We start from the raw sequence: 16,047 nt of genomic DNA, 5'->3' as shown, positions 1-16,047 counted from the left end.
TTCTCTAATAAAGACAGGATGATTCGAATCGCAGAAAATATCAAACAAAGTAATTAAAATAAACAAATAAAGAAAACAAAAGCAAAAGAAGAGGAGAGGAGACACAACAATAAAATGTGGCTCTTCTATTGTTCGTAGTTGCTCTCAGCTTCTCCATCCAATCTCCTTCTCTTCATATTTTTTTCCTCTTCGGTATCTTTCCCTTTTTTTTCCATTTCTTCTTTTCAACTATCAACAAACTTGAACCGCAACATACATAAATGGCGTCGATGTTATCTATGTTTACAATGTTTTGAAAGTATTTGGGAGATAGAATTTGAGTATCAAATTTGAAGTACGAAATCCGATCCTTAAATATTATCATTTTTATATTTATACAAAAATCTAAAAATCGAATCTCAATTTTCTGACAAATATATATATAATATGCATACGAATAAATATTGTAGACAAGATAAAGATTATATACTCTAATGTTGTTTAACTGTGTGTGCAAATGTTCTCGATGTGTTATGTTTTGATTTAAATCCATCTAATGCTTCATCATAAAAAAAAATACTAATAAAATAAACAATTAAAAAAAAAGAAAAAGTAACTTTTTCATATATCATTTTGGTTAACAATTAGGCATTAGGCCCGTTTCAAAAAAAAAAAATTAGGCATTAAGTTTAAGATTTAGTTCACATATCGGTATTCTCAAAACAAAAGGGATTTTTTTTTTAATTGTAAAAATAAGGGACCCTAAAAATAATAATTCTTTTTGGTAAACTAAAATTGGAAAATAAAATCCGAGGAACAAAATAAAAGAAGAAATGGAACACCATATTTTACGAATATAGAATATTTTGTTTTTCACTATTTTTTCAGTCTGATGGTAACGTACGCATGCAGTGACTGCATTTTGATGTAATGGAAAGAATAACAAAAAACACTTAATTAATATCTTTATGTTGTATGATGATTACTTTTTATTGCCAGGGATTCATGATCATATCTAGTTATTTCATCTTCTTCTTTTTTGATCGAATAGTTATTTCAATCTTTGCCAGAAGCAAATTCATTTTTATTGAGCAGAAGTTTCGGCGGTATATGGTTTCGATATAATATTTGCTAGTTATTAGAGAATGTAGACACTGACCCGATGTAAATCATATGAATAAATTTCACTAACAACGTCAACAAGGAACAGTGAAATTCCATTAATGTGTTGTAGATGATGTCAGGATTGATTTTTTTACTCCAAACTTTTTGGCAAATCATGGCTAACGACGTCCATCGTGACTCCTTGATAAGCGAGTTCGTTTCATGCAGAATTATGTTTTAGAATATACGAAAATAAAAAGGAAATAAACATCCATGAAGATAGCGATCACGTCGGCTTTATCTTGAGATCTTATAAAAAGAGAAAGATTAAAAGAGAGATTGGAGATGATATGATATGATTGGCCGCATTTGTTATTGCCCCTCAATTAAATGCATTATTATTTTTATTTTATTTTAAACGTGTCAAGTTTATTCTTCTTTTCTTGCCGCCTCTTATATATAAGGTCGGGTAAGAAAAAAAATTCTTATGTCTTGTATTTACGAAAAGATTGATATTATGATTTAACGTTGGTATCAATTAATTATATGCTATATCTCTGTATATACCAATGTGTTTTTACACTCCAGATCATATATTCTTCAACCATTATTAAATGAAAAGCAAAAGAGATAATCAAATGATTTTTATTCCCTCTTTTATTAGATCGAACCTGTTGACATTTTTATTTTTGATGACGGCTTAGATGTGATCATTGTTGTCTTGTTGACTCCAATGGAACTGAACTTGGCATCGAATGAATATGCAGTGAATGATTAGAAGCAAGGATCAGGCTAGTTTAGTTGTTATTTTCTTAATTCGCAACAAATATGTTAGATATATAGATAGATGCGATTAGCAAAAAAAAAGGAAAAAAAAATGCTTAGATACAATCAGGAAAAGAAAAGAGAAGGAAAAAAATAGTGGCTGCTTCAATATGCACAATCCAAATCGATTACAATCATATAAACGATCCAAACTCGTGACCTATTTGCTATTCCGTTTTCATAAGTATTGACTGAAATTTGTTTCTTAGCAAAACTAAATAACATTGTTAAGAGATTTTCTAATTTTTTGTTTGTTTGTTGACTGCTAAAGAGATTTTGTAACTGTTTTGTTGGCGATAAGACTTTGCATATAACGTACCAAATTGATTTGTTTTTTTGTTATATTTGTTCGCATGATAGTTTAATTATTGAATGCTTTATTTATAGCTTTTTCTATGAGTGAACATTCCACTCTTCTTGAAAGAGAACAAGATAATATCACGATTTTGTTTTCTTCTTTTCCATTAATTTGTTTATATTTATTTTTCTCCGTTGTTTTTCTTTTTGTGCATTATAAGACGAACATATATATGATTTTATAGGTCTTTCAGAAATGTTGATATAACACTTGGCAACTTGGGTCGTTGCATATCATTTATCTTCTCTCCTAATTTTAAAACTACTTTTTTGTGTGTGTGCATATAAAAATTGAATAATTATATTATATAATTGTTTAATTCATATTCGAATTCGGATGATCTTCTCGAGTTTCTCTCTCTCTTTCTCTTATTTATAAAAGGATCGTTTAGATAACTTAATCTACAGTAGAACCTCTATAAATTTATACTCGATAAATTAATAATCACTATAAATTAATAAATTTTGCTAGTCCCAAATCGGACCAATGTAAAAATCTATCAAATTCGATAAGATAATAAGATAATAATTTTTTTGAAACCCTTATGTAAATATTTGGTCCCAACAAAAACATAAATTACTAATGATATAAATTTATGAAAAAATATATAAATTTAATATTCTAAAATATGACTAATGTGTTCGTTTTTAGTTAAAGTTAAAATCTCATTGGTTCTCATCTCTCTACTTATTATATCAGTAGCTTTTATTGCGGGTTTAGTATATACATTCAAAATTTATGATGATTTTTTGATGTGATAATTGATTTTCTTACATAGAAATATTTTTAAATGTATTGTAGTGTTATCTTCAATTTTATCATCAATAATACTGATAGTAGCCATAGTTTTTTTTATAAATTTTAAACTTATGAACATGTATATTTTTATATGGATAATCTAATATGGAGAAAACTATTTTATTGTGATAGTTATGATTTTTAATCATAATTTATATTATGATATTTGTTAAAATTTTAAAATATAACATTATTCTTAGAAAACTATATACAAAAAATAATTTTTCTCTATAAATTAATTTATAAATAAATTAATATCACGATAAATTAATAAAATATCATGGTCCCAACATTATTAATTTATAGAGGTTTTACTTGGAATCTTCCGTTACTTGGACCAGCAACCGATTTCCCAAACCCTAGTCACATGAAATTATAAATTTTCGATAGATCGTTCCAGAACATCATGCGTTTTCTACAATCTATACTTGCCTGCAATATACGGCCTGTTTCAACCATAATTATTATACGCTTTACATTTATATTGAGTTTAGCCAAATGACTAAATTATTCCCAACAATACCTATGCATTATCCACATATAATATAATATTTCCTTTAATTGTTGGGAAAATTGATTGATTATTAAGTTCTAAATTAAATAAAAGAACACACTCGTCATCCATTAAGGGAAAACGTTTAAAAGATTTCTTGTCTTGTGTACAGTTGGCCGGCAGCTTTGGTACACCAGCTTTTGTCCCTCTTTTCCCCTTGTTACTCTTATTTTTTTTATTTATTACATGTTTTCTTTTTTGAGAAAGAGTTATGTATTATGTTTATCTCCTATAAAATCATATATATATTCATGGATTTAGGAGTGAATACACTTCCACCCATTCCCGAGAACACGTACTAACAAAATTATGGAATTTACAGGCACATATCTGCCGGTGTGTATTTATGAGATTTTACTTTTATGTACTCATAAACTAATTCTTAAAGGCATTACGATATTTTTAAAAGCATTGTACACAAACGATATTCTTTTGAAAGCATTACGATATTCTTAAAAGCATTACGATATTCTAGGTGTATGGAGCTATAAAAACGAAGTCTTACTTTAATATACTCGTATAATAATTCTTATAAAATTGTTGAGAAACCAATTTTTTTATCAAAAATATATAGTTGAGAAACCTGAGAAATCTGTTCACGATCAATATTTATTCTTTCTCATAAATTTAAACTACGTTTTTTTTTTTTCCAAAAACTAACTTTGTGTTTTATAGTTCTTTTTCTCTACACGATCAGTTTTGTCGATCTGATGATTGATGTATGATAGTAAATAATTTCAAAAATCTCCGAGACCCTCTCATTATAATGAGTATTAACTTATGTAGTGAACGCAATGTAGTAATAGAAGTTTATATATTTACACTTATTACTGTAATTCACATAAACCTCAGATGAACTGATGATGTATCATGAAAAAGGAAGCAATTAGTATATAATTTCTTCTTCTTTTTTTTGTTGGTTGTTTGTTTTGTACTAAAAAACGACTTCACATTGTATTTGTTTGAGAGATTATTGAATCCTCTTTTTCTAAGGAGGGTCTCTTTTTGATGTCAATAATGACATATCCCAATTCCTAGGGTGGGGGGCTGACTTGGCAAGTAGAGAAATATCGAAATCTTTTCTTCTCTTTTGTTTCCTTTTTCTTTAGAGTTATTTTCGAAAATGTATTTTTTAACGATTTTGTTGAAATCAAAATATCTATATATTTTTAAAGAGGGAGAAACCACACAAAAATCACAATAATGAAGATTCAGTACCAATGGTTCTTGCCTTCTTGGCTGTTGTGTCTATTTCGAGTATTTTGCTTCTTTTCCTCTCTAATATGTGAGAATAAGGTTACCCGTAAAATGGGTTATGAGGCATTCTTACCTGTTATATATTAGAAACCTTTTAAAAGAACTGTTACTCGGTTCTATGGTGTAGTGGTTAGCACTCTGGACTTTGAATCCAGCGACCTGGGTTCGACTCCCGGTAGGACCTTTTTGATAATTGTTTGTTTGGGCCTGACACTTCTTTTGTTAAGATCCAATGAGTTAAAATTGATAAACAAAAAATATCAGCCCCATATGAGAAGTTGGGGTCAAACTGGGCCAAGTTTTGTTTCAAATATCAGCAAATAATTTGTTTGAGAGGACAAAAGAGGTAATTAAAATAATGTTAATGACATGATTTGGAGATGAACTTGATTGAAGTTACCGTTTTCTTGGTTAGGAATAGGATCGCTAACTAAAACGGAGTTAAAGAAAGATGTCCGATGCTATATTTATGTTTCTTCAATATTTGTATCCTTTTAACCTAAAATTGCAAAGGTTCATAATGTTTTTGAAATCCATGTTAAGATATAAGAAATTGGGGTTGTCTTGTGTACGACATCTAATAATTTATTTTATTTTTCAGTCATCATCATCTAATACTGTAGTTCTTTGTTGAAAATCATTAATGATATCAAGAAAACATCATTTGGTGTTTAACATCACTTTGTAATTTGACTTGGTATTCTTATAATCAATTTCACATTTACAACTCTTCCCTCTTTCTAATCAAAGTGAATTTAGTTTGTTCTTAAAATTCATTTTGCTCATTTCGTAATGATCTAAACGGAGTCACACATAGACTAATAAAAAATCTAAGCAGAATCAGCCATAAGTTTTTAAAAGACTCGAAACAAAACAAAATAATCGTGCAAATATTGGTCATGAGATTTTGATTATTTGTTCAATTTAACTAAATTAATAGCCCGACCCAAGAGCTGCTAAAAACTCAGAGAGCTGCCATGAACACACTAATGAAGAAACTAATGAGCAGACAAAGTTGCAGGACTTAGTTGATGCAACTCTATTACATCTTGAGTACCGTTTGATTTTTTGGTCCCATATAACAAGGAGGAGTGGGTTCTAATGGGGATCGGAAGGAACACACTTAGCATTGGACTGATTCTGAAGAGACACGAACGATTTCTCTTTCGTGTTTGATGGTGTGTTGTGTGAATGAGAGCTTTGCTCCTGCATGTGTTGTTGCACAATTGGCTCATACTGGTGGCCCATGTTAACTTGTTTTAACCTATTGATGATTTATAGGACTGAAGTCACATGATTGAGTGCTGAAAATCTTGAAGGGGTGAATACTCTTTCCGTGGCACAAATATATGATTGATTGTGGGATTCAGTGGTTGTGAATACCTTTTTGGTAGGTTATGAATTGGGCAAGCAATTAAAAGCACTCAAGATGGCGCATGTCAGAGTGATTGATTCTTCCTTGTCTTCAAAATTTTTAACTATGTGTATGCCCCTGATGGAGTAGAGCCGTTAAGAAGACTCGCATTGGATTATCTTCACCAGCACTATTTTGGGGAAATGTTTGATGGTGAAGAAAAATAAAGGTCGATGGGAAACAAGTGTCCTCATGAGACTCGTGCAACGTTTTTCGGCTGCCGGTATTGATACCCTCGAGGTTACGCTGCCCCTAATTGAGGAAATTAATGCTGGGAAGAAAAAGAAAAAAGAGAGAGATAAGCTCTAGTTTTTATTGTGTTTGTTTGGGATTGTTTGTGTGTTAACAACAAATATGCGTGTTAAGTTCCTTTTTATTGCTTCTGCCTTAAAAAGAAAACTTCTATTTATTTCAAGAATTATGGAAAAAAATATAAAACAATAAATATGTGAAAATATTGATCTTCCAAAATATAATAAACTCAAATAACAAATATATGCTAAATGAGTTTGTATCCAAATAAACACACAAAATAGTTTAATGTGTGATTTTTAATTTGGTTTATCCAGTTATTAATTTAGGTACTAAAAAAAATTCATTTATAAATAAACCTTAAAAACTCTTTGTAGTAAATCAAATTTCAATGTGTGTTGGATGAAAAACTCAATAACTTTTCAAAGTTTCACAAATGTATTTTATAAACCACTTTTTTTTTTTAATTTTCGTCTTATGCTTATCAAAATTTACTGAATATTAATTATTAGCAAAATAACAAATATAAAAAAGCGGTCAAATTCACTTTGATCAAATATATTATTGATTGTATTAAACCAGACCAAAACTAGGTTAGCTTTAAAATTTGAATATGAACTAGTCAAAATATATATATGTGATTTCAAAATGTAATTTAGAATATATCAGTTTTTCGTTTACTTTGAATAAATTTGGTAGTAGACTTTCTTTTTCTTTTTGTTGACATTTGGTAGTAAATTTTAGACGATGTAGTTTTTTCTTTGTTTGTTTCTTTCAGCTTGTTTTTTTAAAACTAATTTTATAAATAGTAGGTTAATAAGGGGTAAAATTAAAAATTGAATGGTTTTCTTATCTGTGTGAAAAAAAAAACCTACAATGACTTATATTGTGAAACTAAAATTTGATCTTAAAATGACTTATCTTTTGATACGAAGTGAGTAATAGTATATTTAACTAAAAATAAAAGATGAAAAATATGTTTATAATCACTAACAAATAACAACATACAAATTCTCCATAAATATTTTATATAATTAGTCTTAATACAAAATGACCACTAAATCAGAAATGGCTAAAAAAGTTATATACCAAAATATCAATTTATAAGCAATATTAATTATTTTTAAAAAATGTTTTTATGAAGGAAAATAATAAACACGAAATTCAAATTATAGTATAATATATTTTGTAAAAAATAATTTTTTTCAGCATTTCATTAAAATTAGGCTCTAGACCAATGTTTCCCAATCCATAACATAAACACGGCCTGAATCTAAACCATCTCTTTTATAATTAGATTTGAAGCTTTGAATAGTTAATGAGATATGAGTCACTAATCAAATATCATTCACGAGTAATTTCCAGTCATTGTCGATTTGTAGGGGATGTGATTTTCATCCTACAAGACATTATTCTATATTTCAATTATACGATTATGTAGCATAGGGAGTAGATTCTCCATTCTGCAAACTTAACCATTTTTCGTGAAACTGTCTACAATTGGTTTGTAACAAATCACATCTTTTATAAATCAAACGAGATGTCATAGATTAGTTACTCTCTGTTAAAGTAGGAATTATTTACAAAAGATAACAGAACATTTCGTCTATTGCAACCATTCAAAACCGTAGTAATCTAGACTTGAAACAAACAAAAATTTCTTAATTTAGAAGAAACAATTTTATGACGAATTACAATTCATACCGAGTTAATGCGGTTAGGTAATTCAATTTAGTGGAAATAAAAAAATAGATAACGAACATAGTTTTCACACAAAACAAAAAAAAAAGAAAAAAAAGAAAAAAGAAAACCCTTACTCCATTAGTAGTCAATCGCCTTCCCTAGTTCTCTCTTCAAGCTACGCAGAAACCACCGTCTCTCTCTACTGCCTTTTCCAGAGAGAGAGAGAGAGAGAGGATCCGTCGGTGTGCCGGGCACTGACACTACAACCGATTTTCACCGGTAAGATGATTTCGTCACTCTCCGATGAATTTCTTACCCGAGCAACTTCTATTCCGTTCCAATTCTGACTTTGAACTTGTTCACAATTCCAAACGCTTTCTCTTCTCTCCATCTCACGTTTTCTATGCGATGCGATGCTGATCTCTAGTTTTTTCCCCTGTTTAGCATTTTCAGTGGCGTTTCACTAGATTTAGACTACTTTTTTTTTCGCATTTCGTCGTTGTGTTTATGTTCGTTCGCTTAATGTGTGTCTGGATTGGAGAAATGCGACTTCGCTGCTCTGGGATTTTGTTTTAGTTTTCTGATTTGTTCATTTTCACAATCATCAAAGCACAATTCCTTTTTCGTTTTTGCTATGTTCCATGTGTAATCATACTCGGTTAGTAACATAGCCTGGATCTGAGTTGCGTCTTTGTGTACAGATTCTACTTAAATTTTGAGATTGATTCCTTAAAATAGCTGTGGAATGTGCGTAGATAGCTGACTAATTTATGCTTTGATATCTCATTATCAATCTGCAGGTGAAGTTTTCGCCTATTCGTGTTGTCACACATTCGGATTCACAAGTGCGGATTTGCTTCAGCTTCTTTTTTCTGGAATTGATGGATCAGGTTTGTGATATGATTGTTTTAGTTCATAGTCTTGTTTAAGTTCATAGTCACTGGTTACTCTTTGAAAAATCTCGGTTTAAATGCTCATGCTAAAAATGCAGTACGAGAAAGTTGAGAAGATCGGTGAAGGAACTTATGGTGTGGTTTATAAGGCACGAGACAAAGTGACCAATGAGACAATAGCTTTGAAGAAGATCCGGCTGGAGCAGGAGGATGAAGGTGTACCTAGCACAGCAATTAGAGAAATCTCACTCTTGAAAGAAATGCAGCACAGCAACATTGTCAAGTATGAATCTAATACCATTCTCGAAAAGCAATGCAGCATAAATCTGGTGAACAATGTTAGTTGATCTTTTGGTGCACAGGTTGCAGGATGTAGTGCACAGCGAGAAACGTTTGTATCTGGTTTTTGAGTATCTTGACTTGGATCTCAAAAAGCACATGGACTCATCTCCTGATTTCTCAAAGGATCTACATATGATCAAAGTGAGTTCTAAGAAACTTTAGGTACTTTTTTAATTATAAGCTTGATGCATTTCATGTGAAGGAACTTCTTAAATTAACAAACCCATTGCCTCTAAACATACTGAAATGTTAAGCTGATTGGTTGGTCATGCTGCCATAAACTTCCTTCTGGTAATATTGTCACATCTATCTGTTAGTTTCGCTGAATATTGTTTGAAACTAAGTTATGTAATGTCCTGTCGATGCGTTTTAGTACTCAAATACAGGCTGATCAGAGCTGTTCACTGTTTGCAGACATATCTTTACCAGATTCTCCGTGGAATTGCGTACTGCCACTCTCACAGGGTTCTCCACCGTGATCTAAAGCCACAGAATCTGTTGATTGATCGCCGCACGAATTCACTTAAGCTTGCAGATTTTGGACTGGCCAGAGCATTCGGTATCCCTGTCAGGACATTTACTCATGAGGTGCCAAAAAGTTTCATTTCTTGGTCTTATATTTCCTTGATGAATGTTATGACATGGGTCCATATTTGCATGGTTTTTCAATCTGTCCTTTTGTTTATTAGAGATAGAGTATAGAACCACTTAGAGTAGTATATCTCACTTTTGCAACTGATAAGTGTTCATAAAGGACTTTCAGATAGATTTCAAAGTCTTAACGTAAAGGACATTTCCCTTGAGGGTTAAACTATGCTGAATTGAAAAACTTTCACAGCTCTTCATGGATATTCACCCAGTGTTTGCTTATTGTTACTTCTAGGTGGTTACTCTCTGGTACCGAGCACCAGAGATACTCCTAGGTTCTCATCATTACTCTACACCCGTTGATATTTGGTCTGTGGGATGCATATTTGCTGAGATGATCAGCCAAAAGCCCTTATTTCCTGGAGACTCCGAAATTGATCAACTCTTCAAGATTTTCAGGTTTCGTCTCTAACTTCCTCGACCCAATCCTCTTCTATATATTACAAGTCGAAAGGACCTTTATGCAATGGTATCACAAAGGATTCAGAATATATTCTCAACTTGAAATCTAGTTTTCGGAGAGAACTAGTGAAGAACATTAGATATTCAAATGTTATCTGATGATAAATCTATTACTCTCCCAGAATCATGGGAACTCCATACGAGGATACATGGCCCGGGGTGACTTCGCTGCCAGATTACAAATCTGCTTTCCCTAAATGGAAACCAACGGTATTTCAATTCATTCACGTCTACATCTTCTTTATTTCAGTAGACAAAAAGGTCACAGCACAATGTGATTCTTGCCCATGTTTTTTTTTTCTATTACCACAGGACTTAGAATCGTTTGTCCCGAATTTGGATCCCGATGGAGTAGATCTCCTTTCTGTAAGTTCAGTGACCATATATGTATATATACATAAGCATCTATATACTCTACTTCTGATACATTAAAGACCTGGATGCTTGATTTTGATGGATCTGGTTTCATGTTCCCCTAATGAACCATTTACCAGTTGAGGTTTTAGTTGGTCTTCTAAAGTCATCACTATCTAAGATTTTGAGCTCATGTGCAGGAAAAGATTCTAATATGTCTCTCTTTGATTTGTTTCAGAAAATGCTGCTAATGGATCCGACCAAAAGAATCAATGCAAGAGCCGCCCTGGAACATGATTACTTCAAGGATCTTGGTGTCATGCCTTAGGAAAAGGCTATAAAAACCAGTAATCTCCTTCATTCTATATATAATTATCTTTCAGTCTTAATCCTAAGAAAATGAAGAACACTATTAATGGGGTTTGTTTATTCTTTCTTTTCCTACCTATTCTAGTACGAGTGTGCTTTGTTTTTTTTTTTCTTCTAAGCTTTTGAGATCATTTTCTATCGTTTTTTTCACCAAGAAGAATATTCCCCTATATATGTTTTTTTTTTTTGCAACATATCATATTATGACTTTGCTTCTTGTATAATTAATAGTAGTGATTATCATCTGATCATATATAATCAAATCTTTCCTTTTAAAAAAATGATTATTGGCATGACATGGATCAAGTTTAGAGGAGTTGCCTTCTTGAATGACTTGTTAGCTGTATGCCTGTATGAGTGAAGCCTTGATACTTTTATATTATTATTATTATCCCTTAAATATCTCCACTGTGAATTGGAATAGTATATATTTACTAAAAGTCTAAAACCTACATTTGTTTACACGTAAATTGCATGAATCAACAACTTTTTTTTAGATTATGCTATTAAAAACTCCAACTTTAATGTTTTCTTTTTTACAAGTTTCTATTATTTTCTGATAATATATGACTAGTCAAATTTATTCCCCTTTTCAAATATACTAATCTAAATGAAAAACTATAAAAACATAAAATAATAAAGGTTTTGTTTTTACGGGTAGGCCGACTAATGAAAGCTTATGGCCAACGTGAGACCAGATAAATACAAGAGGAAGTGAGTTGTCTATTAAGCTTCCTTTAAATTAGTTAACGAGAAGAGGGTCCAACAAATCATCAAATGAGACCCAAATTGACGAGAAATGTTCAACACGTATTGGATTATACATTTTACGGCAGGTCTAAGTTCGAATAAATCACATGTCAATTTAATAGAAATTAAATGAAAGAAGACATATGACCATCTAAATGTTGACATAATTGTGATATCTAATCAATCAGCATCTACACTTTGTCAACAGAGGCGTTCTATTTCTATGGATATGTTTCGCATCCAGTAGGTAAAAAATTGAATTCAAATATAATTGAATTCAAATATAATTGAAATCTACAATGCTTATAAGTCTACTTAGATAAAACGCTATAGCTTCGTGTTATTCGAACCACTTATACAAGAATCCACGGTAATAATAAAATGGGATCGTCATATTTTTTTTTATCAGCATTTTGTATAATGACATGTAGATGTAGTCTACAAGTTTGAATCCAAGTAATAACACATTTAGCTCTTTTCACAAAATTACATGTTATGATCATCGTCATTCATGATTATTTCTTCTAGTTGATTAAAATCACAATAATTGTATTTTCTAATCTTTAAAAGGAAAAAAATATCCAAAAAATTTTCAAGGTTGATTCGGAGGAAACCTATAAGCATAAACGGTTTCTTTCAGTTTTACTGATTTGGTATATACTAATGTATATAGACGTATTATAACGCATATATTTGATAATAATAGGAAATCTACATATATTTAGCAATAAGAAAAGATTTGTCTTTCCTTTCTGCTCGTAATCTCTGAGATTTTCTAACAAATTTGCTGAATCTATTACCCATCCAAACATTTGTGAATAAGAAAAAAAAAATCTGTTGATAAATGAGATTAGTTTACTATAAACTAGATTATTTTAAATGTTTTGATTGAAATTAGTTGACTCGTAAAAGGGGAAAGGTGGCTTAGAGGGCCAAGTAGCCGGAGAAAAAACATAATTCTCTGTCCCAAGTCAATAATACTTTTTGGAAAATTTCTTTATTTTCTTCATAAATTTTTCTCCTTTTTAACCAAATTTATTGCTCAAGACTCTCGTTTGTAGCAAAAACGCGATTTTTTCTGCTTTCCGATGTTAGACTTGCAGCCGTCAGATCGTCGTCCCGGAGCTCCGGGTTCTACTGGCGGCGGCTCTGGAGATGAGCTGATCAGAACTTATAAAGGGTGGAAAGGGAATAACGTGAGTTTCTCTTTCTCTCTTGTGTTTTTGTTTTCTGGGTCAGATTTAAGGTCTTTGAACAAGATCTGATTCGAATCGTCTGTTTTTTTTGGTGGAATTGTTGTTGTTAACCAAGAAGTTATGGCACAATCATTTCTTTTTTTTTTGGTGTTTTCTGGGTTCTTTCTTCAGAAGTTTAGAACTAATAAGTTGACTTCTATGCCCTAACTTTTGAGATGTATGATTTTATGAACTTGTTTGCAGCTATTTTTAATGGCTTTTACTCATTCTCTTTCTTAATTTGGAAGTTGACTTAGTTTCCATGTCGTTTTCATCCGATGATTCATAAAGATTTGTCCTTTCTTGAGAGTATTAGAGACGATGGATATTGGATACCCCCAAAGAAATCCCTTACAATTAGATTAATCTCTATAGAGCTCAGACCTTGTGGCGTATGATACAGCATTGGTTTGGTTTAGTCTCCTTATCAGTTCCTAATGTACTTGTCTACAGCTATTTGGATAATGTGTCTTCTTAAGCTAATGAGTTTTGGTTTACATTGTTTATGCTGTCAAAGATATGGTCTCTTACAAAGTTGGAGCTTTTGGATGTTTATCACAATTTAGTACAGATTTTTCAAGAAGTGTGATGTCAGAGTTACAAGTGTTGTTAATTCAACTGTTTTGTTTATATATGTAGACATTTTACTGATGTTGAATCTTTTTTTCTGCAGGTGTTCTTCCTTGGAGGAAGGCTCGTGTTTGGACCCGATGCTCGATCTATTCTGATCACCATCTTCTTGATTACAGCTCCTGTCACTATCTTTTGCGTTTTTGTTGGCAGAAAATTCATTGATGATTTCCCTCACCATAGAGGAGTATCAATATTAGCCATCGCCGTTGGTCTGAATTTATTGGTGAGTTTCACTTTTCTCATGAATATTTGTTCACCTTCTGCTTACATAAGTCTCCTCTGCATCTTGTTGATAAATTTCTATCTTTGTGTGTCTACAGGATCTGATATTTCTTCTTCTAACCTCGGGGAGAGACCCAGGAATAATACCACGTAATTTATACCCTCCTGAACCAGAGGGTAATGAAGGGAATGGAGAACCGCGTCTTGCACATACTCCTCAGAGTAGGTTGCCTCGGACAAAGGATATGATTGTGAATGGAATCACTGTAAAGATCAAATACTGTGACACATGCATGCTTTACAGACCACCCCGTGCTTCTCATTGCTCGATTTGCAACAACTGCGTGGAGAAATTCGATCATCACTGTCCTTGGCTTGGTCAGTGCATTGGACTGGTAATAGATTTTCTTTTGCCTCAACAAAATCTTGCTTGTACCCTCTTTTTTCATCTCTCTCATTAAATCTTGCAAACACTTGAGGCTCTGAAAACGCATACAATCTTATATCTAAAGGTTTCTAAATATAGAAACTGGATTTAGGATTATCTTTGAACACAATAACCGTTCGGTTAAATGAGTTTTTTCTTAAAAAACTTTATAATCAACCTGCTAAAGAGGATAATTGCACAGACCTGGAGGATTCAAGAGAAACTAACGGTAATAATGGGGTTTGTGAATGCAGAGAAACTACAGGTTCTACTTCATGTTTGTGTTGTGCTCGGCTCTTCTCTGCATTTATGTTCATGTGTTTTGCTGGATCTACGTCAAGCGCATAATGGATGGTGAAAAGATAAACATTTGGAAATCGTTACTCAAGACTCCTGCTTCCATAGCGCTAATACTCTACACTTTCATCTCGGTCTGGTTTGTTGGTGGGCTCACCGGTTTCCACTTGTACCTAATCAGTACCAATCAGGTAAAAGATCATTACTCTCTAGAAACTCACCGTTTGTTAACATCTGGTTTCTGTTGTTTAATATGTTGTGTGATTTTGCAGTCAACGTACGAAAACTTTAGGTATCGTTATGATAGAAACGAGAACCCTTTCAACAAAGGAATAACAGGGAATTTCATGGAAGTGTTCTGCACAAGCGTTGCCTTGTCTCAGAACAGTTTCAGAGCAAAGGTATTAAAGGAGCCAGCAATCCCACCAAGGACAGTAAACGGAGGAGGGATGTCAAGCCCGAGCTTACAGAAAGTCTCCCACGACATAGAGATGGGGAGAAAACCGGTGTGGCACGAGACAGTAGAAGAAGAGCTCGGTGACATGGACAAGGACATGGAAGCATCGGTCACATCACGGGATTTGAGCAGAATGCTTCCACCAGAAGAAACTGAAGGGCGAGGGATTATGCATTCGAGAGAGTCGAGCAGGGGAAGGAGAGGAGGAAGCTGGGAGTTTTCAAGCCGTGTTAACGAAGATTTAAGAAGCAGAGATGATGATTCTGTGTCGAAAAGAGTCGGTGAGGATAGCTCAGAGTCTTCAGACAATGATGCTTCAAGAGAGTTACACACTGAGATATCTGATGCATATAGAAGCAGAAGCAGAACTGGTGTAGGACGGTTATAGTCTCTTTGTTTAAGCCAATTTACACTATTAAAGAAAATTAATCAAGAAAATGGCAAGAAATATATAAACAAGATTGTGTGATTCAGGTTTGTTTGTTTGTTTTCCTCATTGTCACGAATTTGTGTAAAGTAAATGTTTATTGGAGGGATAAAAAGCATTTTAACTAAAGTTATTTTTGCTTGTAATTAAAAATAACTAAAAGACTGAAAATCCTTGGGATTCATATTCTCAATTACTAGTTGTGTAGCATTGCTTTTGTATTTTTCTACATCTTCTTCGAATAATTCGTTACGATTTATTTTACTTAAAGTTTAATTTCATCCCTCCCGAGAACATAAATAGAATAA

The 16,047-nt window shown here is 32.3% G+C and overlaps 2 protein-coding genes and 1 non-coding gene across 3 annotated transcripts; all 3 read left to right on the top strand.

The window, feature by feature from the left end:
* Positions 1–4,986: 4,986 nt before the first annotated feature.
* TRNAQ-UUG lies at positions 4,987–5,058 on the top strand. Its single transcript has one exon. It is a non-coding gene; the product is annotated as a tRNA-Gln (tRNA).
* Positions 5,059–8,352: 3,294 nt separating this feature from the next.
* On the top strand, positions 8,353–11,534 carry LOC18021537 (cyclin-dependent kinase A-1). Its single transcript, XM_006404157.2, has 9 exons — positions 8,353–8,502; positions 9,024–9,113; positions 9,215–9,399; positions 9,479–9,599; positions 9,873–10,046; positions 10,342–10,505; positions 10,691–10,778; positions 10,881–10,934; positions 11,161–11,534. The coding sequence occupies exons 2-9, from the start codon at positions 9,105–9,107 to the stop codon at positions 11,248–11,250; spliced, it is 885 nt and encodes a 294-aa protein (XP_006404220.1). The 5' UTR covers positions 8,353–8,502; positions 9,024–9,104; the 3' UTR covers positions 11,251–11,534.
* A 1,595-nt stretch (positions 11,535–13,129) lies between these two features.
* On the top strand, positions 13,130–15,861 carry LOC18021536 (probable protein S-acyltransferase 5). Its single transcript, XM_006404156.2, has 5 exons — positions 13,130–13,237; positions 13,950–14,132; positions 14,230–14,526; positions 14,813–15,046; positions 15,128–15,861. Exons 1-5 carry the CDS (start codon positions 13,130–13,132, stop codon positions 15,698–15,700), a joined length of 1,395 nt encoding a protein of 464 aa, XP_006404219.1. The 3' UTR covers positions 15,701–15,861.
* The last annotated feature ends 186 nt before the right edge of the window (positions 15,862–16,047 follow it).

The sequence above is a fragment of the Eutrema salsugineum genome, unplaced genomic scaffold, assembly GCF_000478725.1.
Source record: "Eutrema salsugineum unplaced genomic scaffold, Eutsalg1_0 scaffold_16, whole genome shotgun sequence".
NCBI lineage: Eukaryota > Viridiplantae > Streptophyta > Magnoliopsida > Brassicales > Brassicaceae > Eutrema > Eutrema salsugineum.
The sequence above is the reverse complement of the archived record's forward strand: the minus strand, read 5'-3'. Positions and strand labels throughout refer to the sequence as shown.

What these genes read in the sequence shown, in the direction of transcription:
- LOC18021536 (XM_006404156.2), top strand. Translation starts at nt 13,130, where the DNA reads ATGTTAGACTTGCAGCCGTCAGATCGTCGTCCCGGAGCTCCGGGTTCT. An exon ending in AAGGGTGGAAAGGGAATAAC is followed by an intron (nt 13,238 to 13,949) that starts GTGAGTTTCTCT and finishes TTTTTTCTGCAG; the next exon opens with GTGTTCTTCCTTGGAGGAAG. An exon ending in ACCTAATCAGTACCAATCAG is followed by an intron (nt 15,047 to 15,127) that starts GTAAAAGATCAT and finishes GTGATTTTGCAG; the next exon opens with TCAACGTACGAAAACTTTAG.
- LOC18021537 (XM_006404157.2), top strand. An exon ending in AGGATCTACATATGATCAAA is followed by an intron (nt 9,600 to 9,872) that starts GTGAGTTCTAAG and finishes CACTGTTTGCAG; the next exon opens with ACATATCTTTACCAGATTCT. An exon ending in TCCCTAAATGGAAACCAACG is followed by an intron (nt 10,779 to 10,880) that starts GTATTTCAATTC and finishes CTATTACCACAG; the next exon opens with GACTTAGAATCGTTTGTCCC.